General features: G+C 40.6%; 1 protein-coding gene across 5 annotated transcripts; it reads left to right on the top strand.

Moving 5' to 3' along the window:
* Positions 1-4819: 4819 nt before the first annotated feature.
* ppp6r2b (protein phosphatase 6, regulatory subunit 2b) lies at positions 4820-26031 on the top strand. 5 transcript variants are annotated; one of them, XM_021322152.2, is made up of 26 exons: positions 4820-5139; positions 7222-7363; positions 7477-7632; positions 8893-8991; positions 9266-9452; positions 11044-11181; positions 11271-11336; positions 11461-11573; positions 11678-11791; positions 11969-12089; positions 12196-12357; positions 13074-13307; positions 13389-13453; positions 13534-13649; positions 13731-13816; positions 13916-13993; positions 14075-14172; positions 14256-14313; positions 14481-14602; positions 14826-14998; positions 15110-15266; positions 15424-15503; positions 17024-17234; positions 17446-17469; positions 21161-21307; positions 24235-26031. In XM_021322152.2, the coding sequence occupies exons 3-26, from the start codon at positions 7505-7507 to the stop codon at positions 24266-24268; spliced, it is 2811 nt and encodes a 936-aa protein (XP_021177827.2). In that variant the 5' UTR covers positions 4820-5139; positions 7222-7363; positions 7477-7504; the 3' UTR covers positions 24269-26031. The 5 variants fall into 5 exon arrangements, with proteins under 5 accessions (XP_021177827.2, XP_021177824.2, XP_021177825.2 ...); XM_021322149.2 differs by having other exon boundaries at positions 15421-15503; XM_021322150.2 differs by having other exon boundaries at positions 7201-7363; positions 15421-15503.
* The last annotated feature ends 14 nt before the right edge of the window (positions 26032-26045 follow it).

Here is a 26045-nt window from a genome sequence, read left to right as displayed (position 1 = left end):
TTATAATGTTCAATTGATCAGAATTGTTCATTTAAATTGACCATAATCCAGGATCACTGAAATTAAGTGGGTGATCACGGTCTCTGATCCATTTTGCTCAGACTCTTCCACTAGGCACGAGGCCCCTCCATCTTTACTGTGACTGTGGTGGGCAGGCAAGAGTGTAACTTTGGGTCTGCCGTTTCAGTGGTAAAGCCCTGTCTTTGCTTAGAATTCCATCCACAAGCCCTCGGCCAATTTATTAATTTATTGAATCATTTCAGTTTGTAAAAGGATTCTGGCAAATTCAATGTTCCTTTAATGATAATACATTTTATTTGTATAGCGCTTTTCTAAAAACTCAGACACTTTACAAGAATCTAGTAAAATAAAAAGGACAGTTAAGTACATCAAACAATATAAAATAAAAAAGACACTTAAAATATACATTACTAGATAGCACAAAAACAGGACATTAATGATACATTAAAAGCTATTATAAGAAGTTGCGTTTTGAGATCTGAGTTGAATGTGGATAGGTCTGTACAGTCACAGATGTGTTTGGGAAGAGAGTTCCAGAGGGTGGGAGCAACTGTGAAGAAGGGCTCTATCACCCCAAGAACAGTGCTGGGTTCTGTTTGGTGGAGACAGGAAGTTAGCTTCAGATGACCGAAGGCTGCAGGAAGGACTGTGACGGAGGAGCAGGTTGGAGAGGTAGCATGGGGCTTGGTTAAGGAGGACTTTGAAATGGATGCGTTGAGGCACAGGGAGCCAATGGAGGTTCTGGAGAACTGGGGTGATGTGATCACAGGAGCAGGTGTGGGTGAGCAGGCAAGGAACAGAATGTTGTATATGCTGGAGTTTATTGAGGATTTTGGATGATGAATCATAAAGAACACTGTTACACTAATCAAGTCTGGAGGAAAAGGCATGGATGAGAGTTTCAGCAACCGACAAGGAAAGTGACATAGAAATATGTCGTAATCTTTTTCACTTAACTTTCCTGTTTTCTTTGTATTTACTCTAAAATAAGTAAATAGACAAGAGCGGACTGAAACAAAAACTGTTTAAATGGAGAGTTTCTATGTACAGGTCTGTTATCTCTCTCTCTCAAACTTCCAAAGGTACTGCTGATCATCTTCTACATGATAATCATTCAGTCTGTTTTGTGCTCATCCATCACTGTGTGGTTTGGTTCATCCAGGAAACAGCATCTTTTCCTTCCCTTCGCCTCTCTATTAATGTGCTTGGACACAGAGCTCTGTGAACAGCCAGTCTCTTCAGCAATGACCTTTTGTGTCTTGCCCTCATTATGCAATGGTTGTCTTTTGGACAACTGTCCAGTCAGCTGTCTTCCCCATTATTGTGCAGCCGATGGAGCCAGTCTGAGAGACCATTTAAAGGCCTATGCAGGTGTTGTGAGTTAATTAGCAGATTAGAGTGTCGCACCAGGTGTCTTCAATATTGGACCGTTTCACAATAATCACATTTTCTGAGATACTGAATTTGGGGTTTTCATTACTTGTCAGTTATAATCATCAAAATCAAAAGAAATACTTAAAATATATCAGTCTGTGTGTAATAAATGAATATAATATACAAGTGTTTCTACGTATATAAGTGTCCCTTTTTCAATGGAATTACTGAAAATGATATCATGATATTTTAATTATATGACCAGCACCTGTGAACTACTATCTTCAGGTAAGCACTACGGAGCGCTATTTACAAAAAAACAGCACATACACAGAGACAGTTTCTTCCCCCTGGCACATATAAGACATTTTAACATCAGTTATTAACCACATCACTGCAAGACAGACTAACCATGATGCAAAACTAATACGATCAACGGAGCAAAAAGATTTGGTTTTTTTAAGCAACTTGTTGGAACCACTGAGCTATACTATACACTGGAGTGCTAATAGCCCGCTGTTAGAACGAGTAGCTTTGAAGCCACCAGCCGCCATATTGGTACTCCCTATTTTCCTCCAGTAACTAGAGAATATGTGCGCTACAGCATCGAATAACGAGGATTTTCTCATGTTCAGGAGGGGGGCTTGAAACTTTTAAAATGTCAAATGCCATATACTTTATGTTATGTTCTAAAACTATACTGTACTGAGAAAGTCATGTGCTGAAATATTTTGCATTTTATTTTTTTAAAATATATATATATAACATTTATAAATATATAAATAACAAAATACAAAAACATATTTTACATATATGTATACATATATATACATATATACATGTACACATACTTATATATATACACACATATATATGTGTGTATATATATATATATATATATATATATATATATATATATATATATATATATATATATATATATATATATATATATATTTAATATGAATAACATGTAAAATATTTCAGCACCTAATTTCCTAGTAGTTGATAGTGTTAGTACATCCACTGACTGTAGAATTACCTATGAAACGTTTTCACAAAGCCAGAAAACTGCTTGTTGTTGCAACCAAATCCTATGGGATTCTGTGAGAGTAGGGAGTAGCAAGATGGCGGCCAGTGACTTCAGTTTTTCAGCAAAATCAGCACTCCAGCGTATAATATAGCTCAGTGGTTGGAACAGGCAACCTGGCAAGCTGGATAGATAATATGTAGCACAATTCATATCATCAATCTGGGCCTGCTTCTATTGAATCTGTTTGGAAGAGGGAAGGACGTTTAGAAGAACTTTCTGAGCTGATTGGGTGAAGCACCTAATGCCCGCCTACCAGAGGTTGGTTTTAGCCAATTACGGTATCAAATGAAAATGTAAGCAGCAGGTGCCATGAGAAACCACAAGTTACTCTGGTCGAGGCACTTCTTCCTGTTCTTTCAAAGAAGAAATTATGGATTTTAACAAAACAGATGTGATATCAGCAGCTACGGGTGCATCCTCCTGCCCTGCCATGTTTATTTCGGTTCGGCTGTGGGTTTGGCAGCTATTGCTTTCGTCACAGCTGTATGTCTCACCTTAAACCATAATACTCCAATGTGATTGGCCTGAACCATTTTTGGTTTGCTCCTGAATGATTGAGGCGGGAACGGGAGTACATGAATTGTTGTGTGTTTGTGAACACACAAATACCACGTGCTGTCAGCTTGCAGGCAAAGTTATGAAACAGGAGCATGTTAAAGAAAATGAACACTTCAGGTAGGTCTAATGCACTGTAGCAGAAGACAATGATCCAGGAACAGGTGCAGAAAAACTGAAAATTGGATGTCAACTTCTAAATAAAAATAGAATACATGATTAAACCCAGTCTTTCAACAAAGGTTGTGGGAGATTAGACCATTCAAGGTCAAGGCCAAAAGGATTTCGCACCATCAAATATGTTGCATTTTGCAAACTTTGCAGCTTTGGTTAATAGGGTTTTTAGATTGCAAATAGCCTAATTAGCAAGAACAATGCATTTTTTGCCCTGACACAAAACTGTCAGCTAACTTTTTTTTAGAATATCAGAACCACAAGTGAAGCTGGGAAATGCCACTATTATGGCGCGTTCCTTTTGCCTCAGAGGTCGGAACTCACAAGTACGCCTTTTTGCGTTCCAGTTTCTCTCCGTTGGACAATAGGAAAAACATGGACGCTTGCAGTGTTGTTAAAACAATAACAATGACAATAACACTGTTCTTGATGGCATTTTGTGCAAATAAACAGAGCTGGAACATCCCGTCTGATGAACACTGAACGGTAGCACCTGTACGACTGACTAAGGCTGCGTTCACTGCAGGCCTTAATGCTCAATTCCGATTTTTTTGTGAAATCAGATTTTTTTTTTTGCGTGGTCGTTCACATTTCCAAATATATGCGACTTGTATGTGATCTCCTGTGTGCATGCGCAGTTGAGGACGCGATGACGTCACACGTAGCAAGCATGCTCAGTGTTTGCCGAGGTAAACATGGATAATAACGCTGGCGCGCATTTTGCGATCTTTCATTTCTCTTCTAACCGGAGCTTTCTCTCCATTGACTGCTCTCCTCATTGTTGTCTGCCATGGGTGTTGTTTTTCTTCCCGCTTCTGCATAGCAGGATGCAGAATAGTGACATTTGTCGAGTATCAATGACGTGCAGGTCGGATGAATGCGACACGGCCGTACAGACACAGGTCGCATTTGAAAACATCACATAGGTATCGGATATCCAAGTGGCCTGGGTCGCATTTGAAAAAATCCGATCTGTGTTGTTCAGACTGTCATCAAAAGATCACATCCAGGTCGCATATGGGCAAAAAAAATCAGAATTGGGTCACTTCAGGCTGCAGTGTGAACGTAGCCTTAATGTTACATAAATAATAGAGAACTACTACAAACAGTCAACGTATGAGATTCTACTTAATGTTGCTGCGAGACGCAGCCATCATGAATGCCAATGTTGGTTACCATGCTGTTGCACCAATCTTCTTTCTCGTAATACCGACTTTAGGGGCCGTTCCAGTTAAATTTCCCACCCGGAGGTCGAGAATCCCGACTACCGAGGACAAATGGGACGCACTAATGTCCTCAGGCAGGCAGGTGGGTCAGTCTGATGGTAATGACACGATAAGTTTCTTGTTTCAAATGGGAAAAAAAAATTAATTAAAAAATGTATTTCCATCTATTTTTGAACACAAGAAGAAATGTGACTTGCATTTCAAAAATTTGTATTTTAAAATAAAAATTAAAGAACTTTTTAAAGTTTTTTGTTTCTGCATTGGAGCTTCAAAAGGAAAAAGGGGGGGGGGCTTTCTCCGTTGCGGGTAACTACTAGCAGCGCCTCTGGAGATAGCAAAATATGAAGAATTAAAAAAAAAAAAAAAAAAAAAACACTTATGTTTACACAGTTGACTTACAGCCAGCCGTTTGATAACACGCCGGGCAGTCGCCATTTTTAAATTTCAAACAACAGATTTTCGTGCTTCGCTCTCTGCCTCGCGCGTGTCAACACATCCCATCGGCCGCCGCTCATCCGCCGTGTAACGGGGCAACGCAAATGACATTGCAGCCAGGAAAAGAGGTAGTAGTATGTTAGGCTAACAGCGCAGTCACAAACAGCCTGCTATGGGCCTCCGGGTGACCTGACAGCTCTGAAGTCGCCAACCCCCGTTGTTCAGCCTGCATATAAGGACCGGTGAAAGGATGAGGCAGAGGTAAGAGCCGCTTTCGTTGTCGGAAGCAACCCGCGGGTCCGCTGCAATAAAGAGGCTGTTCGAGCTGCCTCGCCGCGCTAACTTGGCGGCGGAAGACACCGAAGCTAGGTCTGGATGAGGACGTTTTCTCACAATATAATGCAGCCCGCAGCTGTGATAAACAACAGCTCTAGCTTAGCCGTGGGTCTAAAAAAATGCACAGTGTCTCCACCGTATTAACTCGGTTTGTGGCGTCAGCAGAGCGAACAGGGCTGTGCTAGCGGGCTGCTTTATTGTTTGCGTGAAAGGTAAGTGTGAAAGGCACCGCGGCTAGGCGCACGGGTCATGCTGAAAAAAAAATAAAAAAATCAAGTTGCATGATTAGCTGGTGAACATTTTCCCCCTGGTGTTGTTGCTACTCGGATTTAGTTACGTCTATTCGGCAAACATTAACCGTATACTGCTGCACTCGAGACGCCTGAAAGGCCTCTGAAAGCTGACCATGATCGGGCTTTTTGTCGTCTTGGCTGCAAATAATAATAATAATAATTAAAGAAAAGCCTTTTGCACCTACAGGAAGAACTTGATTTGTCATGTCGGGTCACACAAGCACCTACAACTATCAGGCCGGCCTCCCTCTGAAATCAATCAGACCCACTTGAGATAGAGTTTTATTTTTCACCCATAGAACAGCATGTCCAACAGCATGTCCAATTTTACTATTTGTTTTGGCGTGCTGGAACTGGACTTGTTTTGCTATTAAGCAAACAAACAAAAACAAAAAAAAAAACATACCCCCTAAACAACGTGAGCGTGCATCTGTGACGTCACATAAGGGAACTGTTCAGTTGTTTTGAGTGCATCCGTTTGTGTTTTTCTCTGCATTTTGTGCTTTTTTTTTTTGAACCAAAGACCCGAAGTTAGAAAAATGTGTTACAAACATACACGTAGAAACAAAACAAAGTTAAGTGAAACTCTTTATCCTGTTTAAGTTTGCAGCACTTTGCAAAACATGGCATTAGTGTATGAGACGGAATGAACCAGTTTTATGCTGTTAGTGAGGAGTTTTACGGCTGATGGCCACAGGTAGGAAGGATTTTCTGATATGTTGTGCATCATAGTGGAATCAATCTTTCTCCTGAGAAGCTCCTGTGCTTGGTCGGTACATCATCCTGATAATGTATCTATTGTCCTTAGCTTGGACAATTGGATTTCCCTCCGACACCACCACCAGAGCATCCATCTCAGTACCCACAACTCTGACCCACAACCTTGACTTAAATGCATAAAGATTAACCCTTGCTTCACAAATCCCACCCAGGTGCTTCAAAATCCATGTTGGAATGTGTTAAGAGCCTCTTCTGCCATGCTGTTCGCTAATGCCTGCTGGTTGGCCTGATTCTTGCTGCCGTTTTGTGATTCTTTTTTATCAACTCAAATGCAAATGTTACAGAATTAGCTTTTTGTTTCCTTTGGAGTACTTTTTAAAATCTCTGCATTTGGTGAAATCCAGCAGTGTAAATCCATACCTCATTCTATAGCTCTGGTTGTATTATTACTGTAAAGCAAAATGCAGCACCGGATAGTAAATTCAAGCTCATTTTGGTCAAGGGACTTGTGCTCTTGGTGTGTGTAGTCAGAAATCTCCTATAGTAGACAATTACATTTTTTGTAATAAGTATTTTTTAACAGTAGACTGATGGTAACATTTTTGCTGTATACACCAAATTATTGTCAGTTTTGTTGAGAACAACCAAAAAGGTGAAGAAGTCAGGAGCCATTAAACCCTGTTCCTCATTTCGTTTTTAGCTAAGATCTGCAAGTTTGCACTTTGTAACAGCAAACGTCTCCCCAAACCATCTATGTCAGTCTCGAGCCCAGTTAGTATTTGCTGTTGTACCTACAGGTCTCAGACAAACCTCAAAACTAGCTGTGGAATACACAAATGGGCTCCAATAATTCAATTACAGACTTATTACTTCCTGCTCCTCCCTCAGAAGAATGCTCAGCCTTGATTCAGCATCTGCTAGAAGACAAGAGAGAACATCTTTCTGATCTTTTATGGTATTTCTTGTCTCTTAGATTTTTCTCTCTCCTCGCCAGGTGAAAGGCCGTCTCCCGGGTTTGTGCGTTTGCTGTGGATGTGCGTGACTTGGAACGTGTGAATCTGCTAGTTGCTGATTGACGTCCGGGCTCTGATAATAAGGCAGATGGCTGTTTAGCGAGGGCGCTTCCGTATTCATCTGTAAGGCATTTATCCTTTCTATTTATCCGTCTCTAAAACGTATTGTAGGACTGTTCTCCTAGCCAATGAACAATGTTTCTGAGCTTCATACCTTGTCCCTCTCTGGCTGACAGCTACGTAATAGATCTGCTGACGTCAACAATGTTTTGGAAGTTTGACTTGCACACATCCTCTCATCTGGAGGCTTTGCTCGACAAGGAGGATGTCACCCTCGCCGAGCTCATGGACGAGGAAGACGTGCTGCAGGAGTGCAAGGCCCAAAACAGGAGGTATATACATTATGTACATGCATTAGCACTCTTTAATGGCTTATAAGCATACACTTTATTGGCAAAAGTATTCGGTCACTCATCCAAATCAGGTGTTCCAATCCCTTCCGTGGCTACATGTATAAAATCAAGCGCCTAGGCATGCAGACTGTTTCTAAAAACATTTGTGAACTAATTGGTCGCTCTCAGGAGCTCAGTGAAGTCAATCGTTGGTACTGGGATAGGATGGCACCGTGTGCAACAAGTTCATTTGTGACATTTACTCAGTCCTCGATATTCCAGTCAACCGTCAATGGTATGGCAAAGCAGAAATGATTTGGAAGGACATTAACACAACCACGAAGAGGTAAACTGCCCAAGAGTGGGGCAACGGATGTTGAGGCATTGTTTGCAGAGGTCATCAACTTTCTGCAGACTCAATCACTACAGGCTTCATGTGGCCTTCAGCTTAGCTCAAGAACAGTACCTAGAGAGCTTCATGGAATGGGTTTCTATGGCTGAGCAGCTGCAACCAAGCCTTACATCACCAAGTGTAATGTGACTCATCGAATGCGGTGGTGTAAAGCACGCCGCCATTGGACTCCAGAGCTGAAGGGAGTTCTTTGCAGCGGTGAATTACGCCACTCCGTTTGGTAATGTGATGGATGAGTCTGGGTTTGCCGGTTGCCAGGAGAACGGTACTTGTCTGGCTGTCTTGTGTAAAGTCTGGTGGACGGGGGATTCTGGTGTGGGGTTGTTTTTCAGGAGCTGGGCTTGGCCTCTCAGTTCCAGTGAAAGTGATTCAGCATGTCAACAGACTTTGGATAATTCCATGCTTCCAACTTTGTGGGAACAGTTTGGAGATGTCTCCTTCTTCTTCTGCACAGAGCAAGGTCTATTAAGACATGGATCCGAGCGTTTGGCATGGATGACCTTCACTGGCCTGCCCGATAGAACACATTTGGAAAGAATTGGAGCATACATTGAGAGCCCGGCTTTCTCGTCCAGCATCAGTGTACAACCTCACACAAGCGCTTCTGGAAGAATGGTCAAAGGTTCTAATTTACACACTCCAGTTCCTTGTGGACGGCTTTCCCATAAGAGTTGAAGCTGTTGAAGCAGCAAAGGGTGGTCCAACGTCATATTGGACCCGATGGATTAAGAATGGGAGGTCTGTTAAGTTCATATGCGAGTCAAGGCACGCGAGTGAATACTTTTGGCAATATAGTGTATGTTTAGCCTCTGCTTAACTGAGCTTATTGTTCTCTGATGGATTTACAGACTCCTCCAGTTCTTTTGCCAGGACCAGTGCATGCAGGAGCTAGTTCGCCTGATTACCACAGAGCCCCCTGCTGGCGCAGAGGAGACCAAGCGCTTCAAGTGAGTGTTTTTATGTAAAGAAGGGGTTGAGTTGGCTGTGCACAATAATATATTGCTTACCTTCTACGTTTTAGATGATCCTAGAGTTTAATAAACTGAATTAAAACAAAATCTCCATGCAGATTACATTTTTGCACACATAAAGGCAAAATTGTTTAATTCATCAAAGCCAATTTGTTAAAACCAGTTTCTTTAGCCACACTAAGCCAGCTGTGGTGCTGAATGTGCTAATTGACTTTCTTCCTGATTGGTTTTACTTCAATTTTATTTCCAGGTATCCAAACATAGCATGCGAGCTGCTGACATGTGATGTAGGGGTGATCAATGACAAGCTTGGCAATGAGGAGCCTCTGCTCGAAAATCTGTACGCTTTCCTGGAGCAGCCGTCCCCGCTTAACCCCCTCCTCGCCTCCTTCTTCAGCAAGACGATTGGGAATCTAATAGCACGGAAGACTGAGCAGGTAATACACTCCCACTGCAACAATAACGCAGAAAATCACAGAACGGGGGCGGCTACATTTCTGTGTTCATGTGGTTGGCTTTAGATTGGATTTAAAGTTAAATGCTCACAAAGGGGGATGGCTTTAAAGATTTCTGCTGTTGAAATGTTAACATCCAACAATTTTCAGGCTTGCCTACAAATTATCGTTTATACTTTTTGTAAAAGCCAAGATATCTAAAGGCCTGCGGGGTAAAATATCCAGCAGGACCATATAAACAGCTGTTTGGAAAGTCGCAATAGTTGGCGTGGAAATTTGTGATTACGTGAATTAAATTAGTTTGGAAATGCCTGATGTCTGGATTGGCTGTAGTATTTAATAAGATCAGTAATACACCTGCATTGCTAATAGGTCAGTGAAGTCACCGAGTTAATCATTTGCTTCTGTGGACTTTCACTGCAAGGCCTTATTAAAACCCATTGAACCTTTTCCGAGTTTGTCACGTTGCAACCACGAGTAAAGCATGGCCACCCGCCAGGCTTATAATACGGTGGGGGAAACCCTGCACACACTTTAATATATTTGATCAGGATCTTATATTATAGACCAACACACTGTAGCACATAGTTTTGAAGCGGGAATAAAGAATACCAAATATGGTTCACAAATAAAAACAGAAACTTTTGGATCAGCCCATGTTTCTGCCCATGAGGGTTATTACTCTGCTAGGCTATATTTATCGGATGATTGTTCAAGGTAATTTGTTGCTGTGAATTTTATTTGGTGGTATCAAAGGAAGGGGGTTAAATGCAAATGCTTAGCGCAGTGAGACATTTTATTTGTTTAAAAAAACTAAAATTTCCTCCATATTTCAAATTATACCTTACTTTGCTCTAATAAAAAAATAACAGGGTTTTTTTCCCCCAGTGTCCTGTCTAGCAATGTAGCAATAAGAATTGATGTCTTAATGCCAAATAGAGCTCGACAGATTTTACTTTCACAAGTGGAGCAAACAGCTTTCGCCATAGTGCTCCGCTTGATTTGTGCATGTAAATAGCTTTATTGTGATTCCTGCAGGGAGAATTTCAAATTATATGGACACTACAATGGGAAAGTAGGAGAGTAAAGGAAGAACAAGAGAAAAAAAAGAAAGAAAGAAGAGATAAAAGGGAGAGAATGATAAAACGTTCTCCGTCTGCTCCATCACCTGGAAAGAGACGCAAAAAGAACAGCACAACCAACGGACATAAAGCAACAGATACAATCGAGTAACACCTTGATGCCATTGCTAAATCATGTATTATTATTTAAGCTGACATGTGTAAAGTGAAACCTGAAGAAAGAAAGGTGAAAGAAAGTAAATAAATAAATTACAGGCTTTCTGTATATAAGTGAACACTTAATAAAAGTATTCAAAATAACAGGGTTTAAATATCAACAGTCGTACTATAAAAAATGTTGGGGGTAATGCAGTTTAAACTTCTTTCAGGAAACAGTCTTGCATCAATGCAGCTCGTTTGTATTTTTACATGTTTAGAGCAACCCTGCACATCTGTGTCCCTTATTTAAAATTTAACCTCACGTCCGTTTCTGTGATGTCTGCGCTGCACAGGTGATTAGTTTCCTGCGAAAAAAGGAGGGATTCCTTTCACTGGTCCTGAAGCATATAGACACGTCGGCCATGATGGATGTGCTGCTGCGCCTTATCAGCTGTGTGGAGCCGCCTCCTCTTCGACTTGAGACTCTTACTGTAGGCAATACCTTCCCGTCACTCAAATTCTTTTTTTTTTTTATGCACTTTTTCTCTGATGTCAAATTTATGATATTTGTCGTCATTAGTGGCTGAACGAACAGAAACTGGCTCAGAGACTCATAGAGCTCATTCACCCTGAGAGAGATGAAGAGGTATATGACAAAAGTTGTTTATATGATGTTTATGGGTACAACTTTAAATCATTTGTTGGGAGACCAAAGTTTTAAAAACCTAATGTGTTTGCCTTTTTTTTTTTTTTTTTTTTACTCTACGCAGAGGCAGACAAATGCCTCTCAGACTTTGTGTGACATCATCCGTCTCAGCAGAGATCAGGGCAGTCAGCTGCAAGAGATTTCCCAGCCCGACCCTCTGCTGGCTGTGCTGGAATCGTAAGTCGCAGACTTTCGGCTGGATGTGCTTTCGCTCCCGCTGACCCGGCTGTAGAGACGTTGACATGCTCTGGTGTGGTTCTTTTTTTTTCTTTTTTTTACAGGCAGGAGTGTGTGGAGCAGCTACTTCAGAATATGTTTTCAGGAGAGAGGACTGAAAGCTGCATCGTCAGCGGCATTCAGGTTCTTCTGACTCTGTTGGAAATCCGCAGGCCAGTGTGAGTGAGAGGCTCCGATTTCATTTTCAAGTAGAATAACTCAAGCAGAATTATGCTCTTTTTTTTTTTCAAGTGATTACTTATCTTCTGACTATAATGTTTTCTGGTGGCGATTGTTTCATCTGCGTTTTGTCTTTGGTTTCCACTAATCTGTTTGCGCTTCTGTTTTTATCACAGGGTGGATGGCGTAATGGATGCTCAGGGGTTCGAGAGAAGTTACACCGTTAACAGCAGCATTTTGTTGGCTATTCAACCACATCTGACACACTTCCACCAGCTTCTCCTGGAGCCACCCAAGGTACAGAAGCAAAGACAATCTAATTCACAAGGCATATAGATCACTAAAAATGATATGTAATGTATAATATCTGAAGGTTTCTGCTGTTTATCTGTGCATGATGTAGCGAGATCCCATGCTGACTACTCTGGGCGTGCTGGAGGAACCACTGGGGAACACGCGTCTGCATGTGGCCAGACTCGTGGCCTCTCTGCTCTACACCAGCTCTGCCAGCCATGCAGTCGTAGCACAGGAGCTCTGCAGGCTCAATACAATGGACCTCCTTCTGGTGATACACATATTTGTTGTATTTGATTATTTATTTTTATCTAATTTTTGTTTGAAATTGTAAAGACTAGGAATGAGCTGGTAGGAGATTCCTACAGTTTGACAACCTCCTGTAAAAACCGAAGGCCACGGCACCATGACATAGGCACACACATTTAAAATCAAATTCTACCTGATCTGGTACGATTTATTTAAAACTGAAAGCCAACAACTATCCACACTTTTGTTAAAATAATATAATTACTGCATTTAGATTAATGCCATTCATAACATTTATTTATTTACTGTTATTTTGTTCAAAACAAACCATAGCTTGTATAATTAGACCGGCTACCTGCTCAGGTCGCCAGCCCGCATTTGGCTGTTTTAACGCGTGAAGCAACAGGTGGGGTAGGAGGTGCTCTGCACGGAGGAAACCCTGGTAGCTCCGGCACATTTTCTGGTATTTCCTTAAAAGAACCGACAATCAACCGTTTTGAAAATGCCCATATTGCATTTTTTATATAATGGTAACCGGCAACAAATGTTAATCTGAATTGACGTTTTTGGACACAACCAGGTCCCATTTCATGTCCAGTTATATAGCGACAATTAATTTCCCATTCAATCATATAGTCACATTTTGTTCCATTTATATACAGTAAAATGTGACCCTAATTTTAACATAGTACAATTAAAGGCAGATGTCAAAATGCGTAAAATGTCTGTCCTTTTAAGGATTTGTTTTTCAAGTACATCTGGAACAACTTTCTGCACCTCCAAGTGGAGCTTTGTGTCGCCGCCATCGTCCGGCCCTGTGCCCACGAAATGAGGCTGCAGCCTGGCTTTGATTCCCAGGATGCATCCAAGCCTTCTCAAGACGTACTGCAAGATCAGAATACAAGCGAGGCCCCGACTTCTGAGCCTTCACTCTCCTCTGAAAACTCTGCCCACAACTTAATGGTGACTCATGTAAGTTTATTTATTTCCAGATTTTACTTACGCCTAAGTTTTTTTGGATTGTATTAACGGAACGATTGTCTCTCTTAAAAGTTGTTCCAACACTGCCACCTTGTCCAGAGGATTTTGGAGGCTTGGGAAGAGAATGATAAAATCCAGTAAGGACCTTTGGGATCCTAATGCAATATAATGTAAGTTTAAAATAACATTTTGTTAAAAGTGTGATGTTTTTGGTCAGGTCGGAAGGCGGCATGAGAAGAGGCTACATGGGACATTTGACCAGGATTGCCAACACTGTGGTGCACAACCTGGAAAAAGGCCCAGTTCACACCCAAATCAGCAACCTCATCTCAGGTACATTTGGCAGTACTGTAAAGAAAAATAAAGAAAGCTTTAATTAGAACCGTTTAAAATGGCGTGTGCTTTTGGATGCAGAGCTGCCAGATGATGATAGAGGGCGCTGGGAAACCTTTGTGGAACACATACTGTCAGAGACTAATAGAAAAAACACCATAGACCTGGTAATTTCATGTACCTCAATATCAAAGTTTTTTTTTTTTTTTTAATACAAACACAAATTCAACTCCAGAAAGTTCAGTCACTGATGTCGATGTATTTAGGTTGGATCTGGAAACCCTCGATCTTCTTCAGAGGATGACATGGAGAGCCCCTTCCCTAAGGAGCTGACAATGCAGCAGGTATGAATGAATGAACTAAATTAATTTTGGTTCTGTTTCATACGCCGATGTATTCTCATTGTTGTGGTTCTGCGTTTTAAGGCCTTTTCAGACTATCAGATCCAGCAGATGACGGCTAACTTTGTGGATCAGTTTGGCTTTAACGACGACGAGTTTACGGATCATGACGACAGCATCGGGTGAGTTGACGGACACTGATCTCTTTAGCCTGATGGGCTCACTGGTTTCTGTGCTGACTGGGCGACTCTTGCTCTTGTTACAGTGCAACGTTTGACCGGATTGCAGAGATCAATATCAACATTGATGCAGGCCATGACACAGTGGGTTTAATTATTTCTCATGTGTTTTATCTTTTGGTTGTTTATCTTCTCTTATTTCCACGAAGGACCACTAATGTGGCTTTTTTTTTTTTTTTTTTTTTTAAGCATCTTGCAGTGAAAGGAGAATTCCTGAGCCTATATTTGATATATAGCCATGTCTTTTCCAGGCTAACACAGCTGCGTTTGAGGCCTGTTCTAAGGAGAGGATCCAGCCATTTGATGATGATGATGAGGACATATGGGAGGAAAAGGAAACCAACTATGCAACCCAAACCAAGTCAAGGAACAGGTATACAGAATCCGGTTAATTTGAGTATTTAGCTTGTAATATGGAAACCCTTGCAAAAGTATTCCTGCCCCTTTGGATTCTTTTCCAATTGCTGTAAAAAATCACACTGGTTCCTGTGTTATTGTGCCCTTACTCCTAGTAAAAACATAACAAAATACTTCTGCAAGTCGGATGTATTTGCAAGTATAAACACATTAAAGTATATTGTTTTGTTTTTGATAAGGTTTGGTGGCTCCCCTTCCTCCCAAAGCCAAGCAGCCAGTCAGACATGTGACAGGACAGCAGATTCCAGCACCGAGGTTTCTGACAGACCCGCAGACTCTGATTCGGAGGAGGAAGACAATAAAAATGAATTTGATCCGTTTTCGAGCCAGGGCCAGACAGACGCACCTCCAAGTAAGATATGTGTGCACGTTTCAACAGCTGTACAGTTTTCCTTCAAAACCAGAATTATTGGTTTTTTTTTAAGGTTTCACTCCACGGTTTGCTTGATGTTGTCATCCTTAGGCTCTGACTGGGTTGCAGACTTTGGAGAGGTGAACTCAACAGCTCCCGCGGCTGGAGCAGCGTTTTCTCCCTGGGATGCTCCGGTCTCCCAGCCGGCTGCAGCTGAGACGGAGGATAAGGGCTGGGCAAAGTTCACCGATTTTCAGCCTTTCTGTTGGTGAGTCTTTTCAACACTCTATCTTTCTATTGCGGATACAAGCAAATGCATAGCGACAGGGTTATGTAGGACACCAATTGACTCTTACAGACAAATGTCTAAGTGATTTTGCATGTAAGTTAGGTTTTCATTTCTGTACGATTTAAATGTCCAGCAGCTCGGAAACAGGCCCCAGATGCAGCTCTCCTGTTGACTCTGAGCTCAGTGGGTCGGACGGCACCAAACCAAACCCAAACCGTAAGTAGATGCAGAATGGCTGTTCTAATGATATATTCAATTCTCTAATCCCTGACACAAGTACCTGGCATGTGCAGAAAATCTACATGTGGTTATACATCTAATGGTTCACACATTTCTGCATCTGGAGGTCTGCTACCTACACAACCACCCAGCCTAGTGCCTACTCCAAATGTGACTCCTAGGAAACTTCATCAACCTTTTTACTGTTTCAAGCTCGCTCCAGCAACCCTCTGTCACTCTGCAGTTGTGGCCAGAGGTTTAGAGACAAAAAAACACCTGGTGGCATCATTTCAGGCCTCATTATCCTCAGATTAGAGGCAAGTGTTAGCGAGGACACGGCAGCCGATATCACTCTGTTATTCTGACTGAATTAGGAAAGCAGAATAGTCGCTTTAAAAGGGAGCGGCGCTTGAAAGCCGTCTTTTTTTTTTTTTGTCCATCATGTACGGCTTCAAACAGCATTTGAAAGCCAGGTCAAGGCCCTTGATCTGGACCTAGACCATACTTGCATTTCCTTTTTTTTAAATCCTCAACTAGTCCTTGGTGGGTGTTCTGTTATGTTTTGGGTCATTGTCATGTTGCAAGGACGAGTGTAGCTTCAGCTTTAATGGTTTTTGTTTTTCTCAAGCACTTTACAGTAGAAGTCATTGTGGGATTTATAAACGTGACCTCGCCACGTCATGCTGTAGGTAAAGCATCCCCCAAACCATGACACTTCCAGCTCCATGCTTCACAGTTAGCATGAGGTTATTTTTGAGAAACACTATTTGGTCAAAGCCAAACATGTGCTCTGTTCTGGGGTCCAAATAATTAAATTTCAGACTCATTTGTCCAAAGAACATTACTTCCTGAAGGCCTGGCCCTTCTCTACATTTTCTCTGGCCTTCATGATTTATTTACAATTCAAAGGTTTCCTCCTGCAAAGATAACATGAAGATTAACGTTGTGCAGGCATCTTTCTGATTGTGCAGGTTTGCACTTCCATATTGACAGTAGCAAAGACATAAAGAGAGTATGTTTATTGAGACTTATGTTAGCCTCTGCTTTCAAGTTGAATGTGCTCGGATGGCACGTTGGCAGTTGTTTTGAATCGCTTTCACTTGTATAATGTTTTCAGTACATTGAGATGGCTGATATCAAATTCTTTTGAGATCTTTTTAAATCCTTTACCAGACTCCTAAGGTGCTGCCCTCTTCTTCTTTCTGAAGCCTTCAGATAGCTCTTTGAATCTCAACCACGAAGTTCAGTCTCACTTCAGTAGACAAAAACACACCAAACTAAATGTTTATACCTGAGGTGTAAACATGGCGGACCTCCTTCACAATTTTGTGCATTTATCTTCTGATCGTGTGCGTCTGATTTCATACATCTCTGCCTAATTTTAGCCAAGGAACACTTTTAGCTGGAAAAAGCTTCAAGTAATGTATCAGTAGGACCCATAAAGTGTTTGCTATTACATTTTGTTGAAGACTGTGGGTTGTTTTTTAATTTGTTTTTCCCCCTTCCATCTTCCCCAGCATGTGTGTGGAGCGCTTGTGTGGCAAGAAAAGCTCCACTTGTGGCATCAGACAGTTCCTCCTCCAGCAGCTCAGGCAGTGATGAAGAGGAAGGAAAGACGGAGTCCACCTCCAGCGAGACTGTCACCACAGAGACCATCACCACAGGTGCAGGGAAGGAGACTATCCGGCTGACTGTGGATGCCAAAAACGAGAGGGCAGTCTTTACAAGGTACTCATTCTCGTGCTTAAAGAAGAAGCAGACACTGTCCGGTGTGTCCAGTCTGTGTTGCTGTTTTTTTTTTATCCCCCCCCAGAGACCTTCTTTCCATCTTGTCTAAGCGTTTTTCTCTTTAAAATTTTACCTCTTTGTCCTCCACTTTTACCCTGTTATCATTCTCCCACCTTGTGCTCCCTCCTTTCTCGTGTCCCCTTGGTTGCAGAGTTTTCCGACCTGCAGTCAGACGGTATGTTGTACCTGTGCGACGTGTGGAATGTCGTTCCTGACTGATTCAAAACGCTCTTGTTTGCTCGTTGCATTTCGCAGGTTGCGGAGCAATATTTCCATTTTGACATTATAACGTATTAATTCTAGTTCATGAAATACATGCACTAACCTACGACTTCTTTTTTCTTATTTGAGGATTTCACCAGAACATGATAGACGCTTACTGCTGCAAGAGGTTCTGAGATTGTGTTAGACTTAATAGAAACTTTGTTTTTTGTGTCGGTCTGCACACAACTAACAGTCTGTCAGATAGCATGCTATGAACAACGATTACCACCATTTCAACTGATTGACATTCTAACAGATTGGTCCATTAGTAAATGACTAACAGTGCACCGAAGAGCATGCTGCAGTTTATTAGGCTCTACTTTAAACTCAGGAACATCAGTAAAACCCTTTCTTAGTTGACTGACTGATCAAGTGTGAGCCCTCTCTCTTTTGCTTAATTATACTTTGGTGGATGAAAAGGTTGCTATAAGCACATGAGAGGATAATACGGTGTTTCAAGCATTCTTGACTGTTTTACATATTTTGTCAGGTTACAACCACAAACCTTAAATGCATTTTATGTGAAAGACCAACACAAAGTAACACATAATTGTGGAGTGGAAGGAGAAGTTGCATTTTTTTTTAAATGCTTTACAAATACAGCTCAAAAGTATCACATACATTTGTAGTCATCCCACTTTACGCTGACACGCCTAAATAAAATCTAGTGTATGAGTCCCCTTCAGGAGTAAATTTATTAGGAAATGGACTCTACTTGTGTGTAATTTATTCTCATTATTAATAGATGTGTTGTGAGAATGCCTTGGTTGTTTGAACAAACAGCGTCACAGACCTTGGAACACAGCAAACAGGTCAGGGATGAAGTTTAAAGCAGGGATTAGATTATAAATCCAAATTTTGAGCATCCGTCCAAACAGGAAGGGCAAGGACGGCAGTTATACAAGATTCAGCCAAGAGGGTCCATGAGGATGAACTGCAGTGATCCACAGCTCAGGGAGAACCTGTCGGCAGGAGAGTCATGTGGTCACATGGCCAACAGGGGGAAAAAAAGTTCTGTTTACTACAGTGAAACGGTTTAGATGAAAGCACATTGATGTTAGAATGGTCCAGTCAAAGACTTGATGATTCTCTCCATCCATTTTGACTGAGCACAGGTTGTTTTGCAAAGAAAAATTGGAGGATTATTTACATCTTTTGGTGTGTAAAGCTGGCAGACTCGCAGCTCAAAAGCCTTGCCACTGGAACTGCTCCGAAAGGTGCTTTTTAAAAAGTATCAATTTAGGAGGGGGAATACGAATGCACACCACTGTTGAGCAACAGTAGGTTGGGTTTTGACTATGAATAACTATTAAAGGCAATTATTAACAAAGTTGGTAATTTTGTTAAAAATTACCATGGTGGGGCACCACTTCAGTCATTGTTTTATGAATACCAGCCGGTGAGGTGTGGTATTATAGAACCATAGATGGAGGGAAATTGTACACTGGCGTTCTCAAACAGGAAGTACTGGACACATACGCAATAAACACAAACAACTTCTCTCAAAATACAAAAGATTCTTAACAAAATACTTCAACTTCCAGTTAAAATGCTTCAGTCAACAGACTAGAGTAAAAACATTCAAATAAATGCATATGTGAAAATAAATGAATAAGGAAAACTAATGAATCATAAAAAAGTAAAAAACAAAAAGTGAAACCAATAAAACGATGCAATGATATCACAGTTAAGTGTGAAAATTAATGTTTAAGAACCAAGGTTTGATTTGAGGAATTAGATTGAGGCCAAATTAGCTTGAAAATTAATTAAGGTTGTTGGTATTAGATCAAACAACCGAGTCACAATGCAAAGCAGAAAGGAAAATAATTAAATGTTTCTAAAATTTTCTGAATTAGAAATCCTTAACCTTTTGGACTATTGATTCTCAATGATGCGTTAACTAGCCATCACGGTGCCTTTTTTGGAGTGGACGACCAAGATGGCGGATTAAAACTAAGGACTCTCAATTTGGTCAACGACAACGGCAGGCGTAACGTTGTCACATCTGGAATTAATGACTCAGCTAACAACAAAGAAAATGGCCGCTGCGGCACTATTTACCAACCCCTCCTAGCCCCACATGTACATTTAAATACCATAATGCAAATATGAATATCTGTGTGTGTGAGCGCTTGTGGCGTACTATGATGTGATATTATGAATGAGCCACGAAGTAAACACAGCAGAGCCAATGGTGACGACAGTACTGTCTTAGCATTAGCAGAGTTTTAGCTTTAGCGTTAGCAACTGAAACTACAGGGACACAATTTAAAATGTTTACATGGACTATGTGGACGTATTCTGTGCTGCTTTGTGAGAGGAGGTGAATGGAAAACAACTGAAACGGAACAAGCTCGTGTTACTCAAACCACTCATTAAGATGAAGTTTGAATCACAGATTGCTTCAGCTCCAACCTGCTCTAGACCTGCTCTGGCCCGACACAGTTCAAGCATCATAACCCAGTAAAATAACTTTTTTTATTTTTTGATCCTGATCTGAGTGTTTGCTTGTATAGTTTTCTCACATCATTCTGTAAATCTTTATCGGAATATCACTGCGTAGTATTTACTTTTTTGCCTTTCTTGTTATGCATTACCAATATAGTATAACTCTGTTTTGCCATTGTCATGCCCAAATTTTCCCACTATGGGACAATAAATGTACATCTTATCATGTCTTGCTTTCATTTTCTGTGCCCAAACAAAACCTCTTACTTGAAATGACTCTGTCTCTGTAGCGTACTCAGAATATGGAGTCCAGGAGGTCCAAGGGACCGGATAATGCTGCGTGGCACTTAACAGTCGCTCTCAGTCAGCAGCTGGCTGGCTCACTGAAGCCCTGGTACCTGTACCATCCTCTTTTCAGCAATGGAGGCAAAATCGCTTCTTCCATATAACAACAGACACAGTCTCTCTTCTTGGCGAATCTGTAATTATCTCAGATTATTCTCGGCAGTAGCTCAGGTGACCAGGTTCAGAGTTGTCGGTCAGGGTACGGTCACTAGGTACACAAACAGCAGACCATACTTTACTTTAGAAGGTTTCCTCACAGATGCCATCTTTGTCTCAGCCAGCGATTTAAGACGTTTATGCACAGCTTGAAGAGCTCCGGGAAAAGAATAAGAAACGTTACTGAGAGCAGAGGGGTTTTTTTTTTGGCTCTAATGCCACTCCTCCTTCTTGGTAGCTGTCATTAAAATGGGTTAATGCAGTGCATTCTGGGATTGAGAGTTGTTGTTGTTGTTTTTTTCCAGGCTCTGTTTTCTGTATGCAGTTCAATCATTGTTCTCCCTGGGCCCAACAGCACACTTTGCTTTTTATTTTAAAAATTCAGAAAGCTGTGGATCATTTTCCTTCCAGGTCACAATTATGCATTGCTTTCTTATCATCTTTCACATAAAATCCTGATAAAGCACATCCAACTTTGTGATTGCAACACTGACAAAATACTAAAAAGTTCAAGTTTAATGAGGCACTGTAAGCTATCAGCAAAAGCAAAACATTTCTGGTTTAAGAGGTACAACAAGGATTTTCTTGACAGTGTTCTGATCGCTTCCTTTTCACTTTTATTTGCACTAATGATTTTGTTGTTTTCTTTTCAGTGAGGCAGATAAGGTGCCTATAGATGGACTCTCAATCAAGGAAAAGGAGAAAGACGGAGACAAAGAAGATGAAAAAGAAAAGAAACATGGAAACGGTTCCAGCACAGTCACAGCCAGCCCAGCTAATCAGTCGGCTGCTGTCGCACAGTGAGTGTGTTTGCTGTTTGTTTGGGAGTTTTGTACACGGGTCCCTCAGGTAGCGATGGGATCAACAAACACAAGGTCAAAACCTGTTAAAGGGGCACATTTTAGAAAGGTCACCCTGTGTCATGCCAAACACAGTTTTATCTTGATGTGGAAGAATTTCAACTTGCATGCAGGGCAGGTAATCAGTTTGCCTCATGTAGTCCTTGACACAACTTTACAATAGCAGGCTATTGACAAGTTGCAGTCAACGTTAACAAAATGCTGATGAAAAACAATACTGGAAATTCAGCTTTGAGGTACTTGTCAGCTTGAATTAATATAAACAGTAACTGGACTTTTATTTTAAGTGAAAGCTTTGTGAACACGGTAGCTGCCAAACTCCCTGTTCGAACCAGCTACTGTCCTGTTGTGAAACACGGATCTGCAATGCTTGGTGAAACACAGCAATGCACAAACCTCTGGGAGCGCAGTCCTTCAGGAACAGCTGAGGTGCATATTTCCAGAATCTGTAGTCGCTTGTCTCAACAGGTGGATGATTGTTAGTGATTTAATCATTATGATCTGGCAACATTTCTTAGCACTTCTGCCTACGATAGATGAGAAATCACTGTACTTGTAATGTGACCTTCTCAAAGATAAAAGCTTAATCTTTTAATTCATTAGTTTCTATGAAAGGCCATCCATTTCACTATTCTATGAACAATGTTAGGTCTTGATCTTATTTTGATCCTATAGAGTGATTTGACCTCCTCTTGTTTTTAAAAGGTGTTCTGTTATGGGTCTTGTAAGCATTTTTTTCTCTCTCCTTGCACCACGAACCAGCTGCATGTCCTCCACCTGTACACACTCCTTCTTACAGGACTATAAAGAATAACTGATCAATTTATCATTCCCTAGTAATTTGTATGTACCAGATAATTCTTAATTGCAAAATAAATCATTACTAGCTACATTCCATAACTCGTATCAGAAATCAGATGACATATATGTGTAGTGTGTTTGTTTTTCATTTGAAATTTAGCTTAGTAAATGACTTTAAAACCCTGTATTTTGTCAGTAAGGACATGTCAGCTTGTTGTAAAACCGAAAGATTTCCATCATCAAGCCTCTGGAAGACTTTTCTCCCACCCTTAAACAGATTGAATGCTGGGAAAGTTCATCGCAGCTGGGGCTTTCTTTTGTCCTCCTATGATGAAATATTAAAAAGTGGACACTCCTGATTCCTTTGATTTGATAGCTTTGTGAAAATAGGACTTTATATGCTCTTGGACTTTTAATCATGCCTTATTGCTCCAAATAGGATATTTTTTTCACCACTGTGCTTTAGTATAACCCTAAGGCTTGATGCTTGATCCGATCTGCACTTCGGCCTCATTGTAAATAATGAATAGGTCTACAGGGAATGTTGTTTCTGTTAAAAACTAGGGTTTTCATGATAGTAAAATTTGAAACTTAATAAGCAAACCAAAACTAAGAAAATTACTTTATACCATTTTGGATACCACAGCAACATCTTTTGAAGGCACTGGATTGTTTTTGCTTAGGAACAACGACTCTCAGCCATTTTCAAAGTATACGGTGAGAACAGTGGCGCTACAATGAACAGCTGAAACCGAAGCTAACTGGATACATAAACACTAGGACTGTGCATGCGCAGCAACAGGAAACTAGCAAGGAGCGTGCACGCACATTGGCTTTACTAGAGCGCGTTATAATGATTGGCTTGAGGGACAACCAGTAGATAAGATGATCCCTGTAACTCGAAACCGAAAAACATCGTCCACTATACCTTTTAATTTACTTGTTGGCAAAACCAACAAGTAAGGGGACAATCTGCACTTATTTATGGGGCGTGTATGGTTTAAGTGTCACTTCCTTGTTTGGGAAACAGTGGACAAGATAACACTCAGTATCAGTGTTAATATCCTTTATGGATGTGTGTGCCTTTGATTCAGTCATGCAGTATTATTTTTTTTAAGTAAATGTACATGATAATAGCTGGTTTTTAGTGTGCTACTGTGTGCTTAATTTTGGTGATGATACAGTTAAATGTTACTACTAATTAATAGACCAAAAGAAGTTGTTTCAAAACAAACTTGGAGGTTGTTCATGCAAAACATACTTTTAAAGTGTAAACAGGGGAGGTCAATAGAGGTTTTCCTGCTCTAATTGTCAGCTTAAGCCTGCCGCCCCCACATAACCTGTGTTGTTATTAACCACGTTAGCCTCCAATGACTCTACAACTAAACACATAAGTAACCCTCATGTGACCCTCTGTATCTTGTCAATAAAGAGGGTTGGATATGTTTTCCTCGCTTTGCTCGACAAGTTAGGAGAGTTTAAACTTCCAGCAGCAGTTTTGTTACGGGGTGACCTGGCTAAAATGGCATGGCCAAAATCAAAATGTATTTAATAACAATTTTAATGGTGATATTAATTATTGCAATTTGTCACTCAAAGGCTTGTCACCACAGGGTTATTACAATCAGAGTAAGAACCTGATTTGGTAGATAACAGATTATATGTATGTGTAAATAGGCCTCTATTTTTTTCTAGCTAAAGCAGCACCGTGTAAGTTTTGATCCAAGTATTAGCTTAATTTGAGACGTATTAAATGATTTTTCAGGTCTGTGTTCATGACTTGGCTCGTATCGATGCTCCGTGTCGTCTCCCCTTCTCAGAAACTCGCCTACATAACTTGATTGGTGGATAAATTAAAATAAACTCTACCTTTGCAAAGTCATTTTTCTTCATCCACAATCTAAAGAAAGGCCACCACAGATAAAGATAAAGATAATTTAATTTTTTGGATCTTGAAAGACCAGTTTAGATCACATTTACTCCATCTGGTTGATACCAGAAAGAGTCAATGAACCGTTAAAGAAAAGATTTCTGAATTCCTGTCCTCTTTGCTTTCTGTGTTACAGCGAGATGCAGTCTCCTGCAAACGGACCGGCCTAACGACGCGGCACAGGCTCACTTTTTCCAGATTTTCATTTTGACGCGCAGCCATGCCCCCTTTTTGCTTCCGGTTAGCAGCACCCCTTTTGTTGTGTCTGAAGACATGTAAGTGAATAAAGATCCTCTGTTTAGGGGGTCAAACAACATTTATGCTGGAAAGCAGGCATCCACACATGGGTAATATCGATGTCTCCTGTGCGCCTTCATGACATAATTACAGCTGAAGAGCTTTGAGGCAAAAATGTGTTTTGTAGAGCATTTCATTGTGCCAGAAAACCCAATTCAACTACTTTTAATTCAGAATCTCAGATTAGTTGGGTCTGTCTATTTTTCTGCTCATAAAATCAAGCCACAATGACTTTCTTTTTCTAGCACAGTATTTGACTGTTTACATTTTAGTAATGAGAGCTGCAGCGTAATAATCAGCCAAGAAGCTTGGCTAGTTGCCATTTTCATCACCACTGACTTTAGCAAATCATGCACAGACATTTTATTAGAAGAAATGTAAGTGGTAATTATTATTTTTCTTTTTCTGCTGCTTCAATTGTCCTCAGTCTGTTTTCATTAGCTGGTATCACTCTGGGAAAGAAATGGTCTTTGTTTGCATTTGGAGTATTGGATTTTGAGAGAACCATGATTCACTTCTGAAAGACCCATTATTGAGTTTTGTGTGTGTGCGTGTGTGTGTGTGTGTGTGTGTGTGTGCGTGTGTGCTTTGCATACATGTGTTTGTAGACATGTGTTTTTGTGTGTGTCGAGCTCTGTCTACGTTACAGAGTGTATTCTCAGGTTTTAAGGAGAGGTATGCAGATACAAAGAAAGCACACCTGTGTAACACACACTTACACACAGCTCCATACACACATGTATAAACAAACGTATTCACTAACACATGCAAAAAAACAAAAAAAAAAGATTTAAAACTAAAAAAAAGAACACATGGCGATGATGTGCACATACCCGTTCATGCCACCCCTCAGAGGTGTTTCAATGTAATATTGTGAATTTTGAACCTGTATTAGGTTGTGGCTATTCTTGGTAACATGTAAACGTAACATAAATGTAAACATTATATATACACATTATTATATCTATTTTTGGAATAAATCCGATGTATGGAGCCGAGGTCGTTTTTGCTGGATGCCGCGTGTGCGAGAGTGTATTTATGTGTGCGTGTTCTGTTGAAAGGCAATAATGACGTCCGTTTCCTCTGTTGACGCGCCAGCATCAGTTCCCGTTTCTTTGCTACTTGCTTCCTATGTGGGGAAGTATAGGACTGAGCATGTGAACGCATGTCAGTAGTCTGCAGGATGTCTTCCGCTAAAACTCTTACATAAAATAGGATTCTGGTTGATTACAACTCGGGTTCTTTGCGTTATCACGTCTCTGACTGAAACTTAGTTACTCTGTACTCCAAAACAAAAAATCTAACCAATGCTCAATTTGACCTGCTTCTCCCTATTTGAATATCTTTGGTTCAGGTTCTGGTCTCTTCTGCCATTTAGTAATTCTGTACCAGACTGTTTCTTTGTTAATTCTTGCCTTCTCTGGCGGGAGAATTTATACCCACTTTGACAACTATTTCAAATAGTTTTCAATGTTGTACTCATAAGCTACAGCAAGGAGAAGGAGGGTTATATGGCTCAAAATAAATCAAGTTTCTGTTTAGATGCATAATGTCATAATCTGTCATATAACTCAACCAATAAAATTTACAATTGAATACAAAAGTTTTTTTTATGTATTATACAGTTGAATTAAAATTATTGATGAGATT

The sequence above is a fragment of the Fundulus heteroclitus genome, chromosome 2, assembly GCF_011125445.2.
Source record: "Fundulus heteroclitus isolate FHET01 chromosome 2, MU-UCD_Fhet_4.1, whole genome shotgun sequence".
Lineage (NCBI taxonomy): Eukaryota > Metazoa > Chordata > Actinopteri > Cyprinodontiformes > Fundulidae > Fundulus > Fundulus heteroclitus.
This window is presented reverse-complemented; position numbering and strand designations above follow the sequence as displayed.

Excerpts from the sequence above, each read along its gene's own strand:
- ppp6r2b (XM_021322149.2), top strand. The coding sequence starts at position 7,505 with ATGTTTTGGAAGTTTGACTTGCACACATCCTCTCATCTGGAGGCTTTG. Across the intron at positions 11,792-11,968 it reads TTGGAAATCCGCAGGCCAGT|GGTGGATGGCGTAATGGATG; the intron begins GTGAGTGAGAGG and ends TTTTTATCACAG. Across the intron at positions 21,308-24,234 it reads CAGTCGGCTGCTGTCGCACA|CGAGATGCAGTCTCCTGCAA; the intron begins GTGAGTGTGTTT and ends TCTGTGTTACAG.